Genomic DNA, 3,523 nt, shown 5'->3' on the forward strand with positions numbered 1-3,523 from the left:
GAATTATACTTCCATTCTTCCTTGATTTCAGGTATGGTCATATAATTTGCTTTCACCAACAAACTATGGAAGTCTTTAATTATATCACCACTTCTTCCTCTTACCCTAGAGATTGGAAATGTTTCAGATAGTAAAGTCTCTATCACCTGGGTCTCTGAGTGGGCATGACATGGAACAAAGCCCCCACTGACCTAAATATTACATGCAGCATCAGCAAGAAATAAGTCACTGGGAGTTGGGGGTTGTTATTATAGCTCATTTCATAGGTATACATAGATTGTTGAAATAATTAAATGAGATGTTTTAAAGTGTTTTTGTTGATTTTCAAGTCTTTGTGGCCTTGAAGCTGCTGGGTTGAAGAACGTTAAAAATTGCACATTTTCTAGTTTGAATATAGAGGTTTTTGGTAAGGCAATACCACTGTGAAGTTTATTACTAAGAGAAGTTCCAGTCTTAACAACTCTCAATTGATTGAGGCAGTGCTTATAGCCTTGTTGGAAAGAAAAGAAAGAAAGAAAAATACATATATATATGTGTATATATATATGTGTATATATATGTGTGTGTATATATGTGTGTGTGTGTGTATATATATTTATGAAGAGCAAGACAGTGTATACCAAAGTGTATACCTAAGAGTAGATATCTAGCACTGGCAATCAGTACTCAGCAAGATCTAACAAGGTGTGCATCGTGTGGCAAAGGGAGTTAGGAAAGAAAGAGGCCAGTTGGAGCTAGAGGAGATGGGGAAGGGAGTTTGAGAGAAATCTTGAAGATGGGTAGAATATGAGCAGATGGTAAGTAGACAAGACTGAATTTCTAAAAACTGTAAAATACATCTAAAACATTTAAGTCTTGCTCTTCTTGTTGCCATCCTCTAATAAGAAGTTGTGTGATGGTCAGGTGTAGTGGCTCACGTCTATAATCTCAGTCCTTTGGGAGGCTAAGGCAGGAGGCTGGCTTGAACCCAGGAGTTCAAGACCAGCCTGGGAAATATACTGAGACACCATCTCTACAAATTTTTTTTTTAATTAGCCAGGCATAGTGGTATGCTCCTGCAGTCCTTGCAACTTGGGAGGCCAAGGTGGGAGAATTTCTTGAGCGCAGTAGGGCAAGACAGCAGTGATCCATAACTATGCCACTATACTCTTGTACTGCAACCTAGAAGACAGAACGAGACCCTGTCTAAAAAAAAAAAAAGAGGCGCTGGGGGCGCCACACCAGGTGGACGTCTGATTTATGAAGCTCCCCATCCACCTATCTCAGTACCTGACTTCTCAAGACTGACTCCTATAGCATCAGATACACAGCTTCTCCTAGCATGACCTCGATCTGATCAGCAAACAAGAAAATTTGTCTCCCATAGTTCTGGGGCCTGTTCACCATCTACAACCACAGAGCTGTCATGGCTGCCATCTCTACTTCCATCCCTGTAATTTCACAGCCCCAGTTCACAGCCATGAATGAACCGCAGTGCTTCTACAACGAATCCATTGCCTTCTTTTATAACCGAAGTGGAAAGCATCTTGCCACAGAATGGAACACAGTCAGCAAGCTGGTGATGGGACTTGGAATCACTGTTTGTATCTTCATCACGTTGGCCAACCTACTGGTCATGGTGGCAATCTATGTCAACCCCTGTTTCCATTTTCCTATTTATTACCTAATGGCTAATCTGGCTGCTGCAGACTTCTTTGCGAGGTTGGCCTATTTCTATCTCATGTTCCACACAGGACCCAATACTTGGAGACTGACTGTTAGCACATGGCTCCTTCGTCAGGGCCTCATTGACACCAGCCTGACGGCATCTGTGGCCAACTTAATGACTATTGCAATCGAGAGGCACATTACGGTTTTCCGCATGCAGCTCCACACACAGATGAGCAACCGGCGGGTAGTGGTGGTCATTGTGGTCATCTGGACTACGGCCATCGTTATGGGTGCTCTACCCAGTGTGGGCTGGAACTGTATCTGTGATATTGAAAATTGTTCCAACATGGCACCCCTCTACAGTGACTCTTACTTAGTCTTATGGGTCATTTTCAACTTGGTGACCTTTGTGGTAATGGTGGTTCTCTATGCTCACATCTTTGGCTCTATTCGCCAGAGGACTATGAGAATGTCTCAGCATAGTTCTGGACCCTGGCGGAATCGGGATACCATGATGAGTCTTCTGAAGACTGTGGTCATTGTGCTTGGGGCCTTTATCATCTGCTGGACTCCTGGATTGGCTTTGTTACTTCTAGACGTGTGCTGTCCACAGTGCGACGTGCTGGCCTATGAGAAATTCTTCCTTCTCGTTGCTGAATTCAACACTGCCATGAACCCCATCATTTACTCCTACTGTGACAAAGAAATGAGTGCCACCTTTAGGCAGATCCTCTGCTGCCAACGCGGTGAGAACCCCAGCGGCCCCACAGAAGGCTCAGACCGCTGGGCTTCCTCCCTCAAACACACCGTCTTGGCTGGAGTTCATAGCAATGACCACTCTGTGATTTAGAATGGAAACTGAGATGAGGAATCAGCCGTTTTCTCTCAGAGGATAAACAGCCTCCCCCTACTCAATTGCCAGGGCAAGGTGGGGTGTGAGAGAGGAGAAAAGTCAACTCATGTACTTAAACACTAACCAATGACAGTATTTGTTCCTAGACCCTGCAAGACTTGATATATATTGAAAATTAGCTTATGTGACAATCCTCATCTTGATCCCCATCCCTTCTGAATGTAGGAAGTGGAGCTCTTGCATTGGAATTCAAGAATAGACTCTGGAGTGTCCATTTAGGCTACACTAACTAGACTTTAAAAAGATTTTGTGTGGTTTGTTGCAAGTCAGAATAAATTCTGACTAGTTGAATCCACAACTTCATTTATATGCAGGCTTCCCTTTTTTATTTTTAAAGGATACGTTTCACTTAATAAACATGTTTATGCCTATCAGCATGTTTGTGATGGATGAGACTATGGACTGTTTTTAAACTACCATAATTCCATTTTTTCCCTTACATAGGAAAACTGTAAGCTGGAATTGTCTTTTATTTAGAAAGCATGCATGTAATGTATATATGTAGTATGCCTTACTTAAAAAGATTAAAAGGACACTAATTTTAAATCTTCTAAGAAATAGAACCTAGACTTGAAAGCCAGTATTTGTTTAGGTTATGAAGCAAACAATGCTCTAATCACAATATTAATTGTTTAATTAAAATGTTGTAACAAGTATAAAACAGGGAATGTAAGTTTTTTACCAAAGTGATATGTATTCCAAAAAAGTCACAGAAGATGAAGCACTGTAATATTGTTCCCACACATTTAAAATACCCAAGTACATTCTAATTACCAGTATATCAGAGGAAAATTTTTGTAGTCTTTGTAAAATAATATACTCATCATAGAAAACTTGAAAAATGCAGAAGTGTATAAAAAAGCAAAAATGATTACTGATAATATCACAACCCAGAAGGAACCACCTTTAAAAAGCAACCCCCATGTATGCCTATGTGTATATTGTATACCTTTTTTACAT

The 3,523-nt window shown here is 40.9% G+C and overlaps 1 protein-coding gene across 2 annotated transcripts; it reads left to right on the forward strand.

Annotated features, from left to right (window-relative positions):
* Positions 1 to 1,209: 1,209 nt before the first annotated feature.
* Positions 1,210 to 2,500, forward strand: LOC102125640 (lysophosphatidic acid receptor 1). Of its 2 annotated transcripts, XM_065529725.1 has the most exons (2): positions 1,210 to 1,224; positions 1,451 to 2,500. In XM_065529725.1, the coding sequence occupies exon 2, from the start codon at positions 1,460 to 1,462 to the stop codon at positions 2,498 to 2,500; it is 1,041 nt and encodes a 346-aa protein (XP_065385797.1). In that variant the 5' UTR covers positions 1,210 to 1,224; positions 1,451 to 1,459. The 2 variants fall into 2 exon arrangements, with proteins under 2 accessions (XP_065385797.1, XP_005578948.3); XM_005578891.4 differs by lacking the exon at positions 1,210 to 1,224 and having other exon boundaries at positions 1,403 to 2,500.
* The last annotated feature ends 1,023 nt before the right edge of the window (positions 2,501 to 3,523 follow it).

This window comes from Macaca fascicularis, chromosome 14 (assembly GCF_037993035.2).
Source record: "Macaca fascicularis isolate 582-1 chromosome 14, T2T-MFA8v1.1".
Classification (NCBI taxonomy): Eukaryota; Metazoa; Chordata; class Mammalia; order Primates; family Cercopithecidae; genus Macaca; species Macaca fascicularis.

Excerpts from the sequence above, each read along its gene's own strand:
- LOC102125640 (XM_005578891.4), top strand. The coding sequence starts at position 1,406 with ATGGCTGCCATCTCTACTTCCATCCCTGTAATTTCACAGCCCCAGTTC.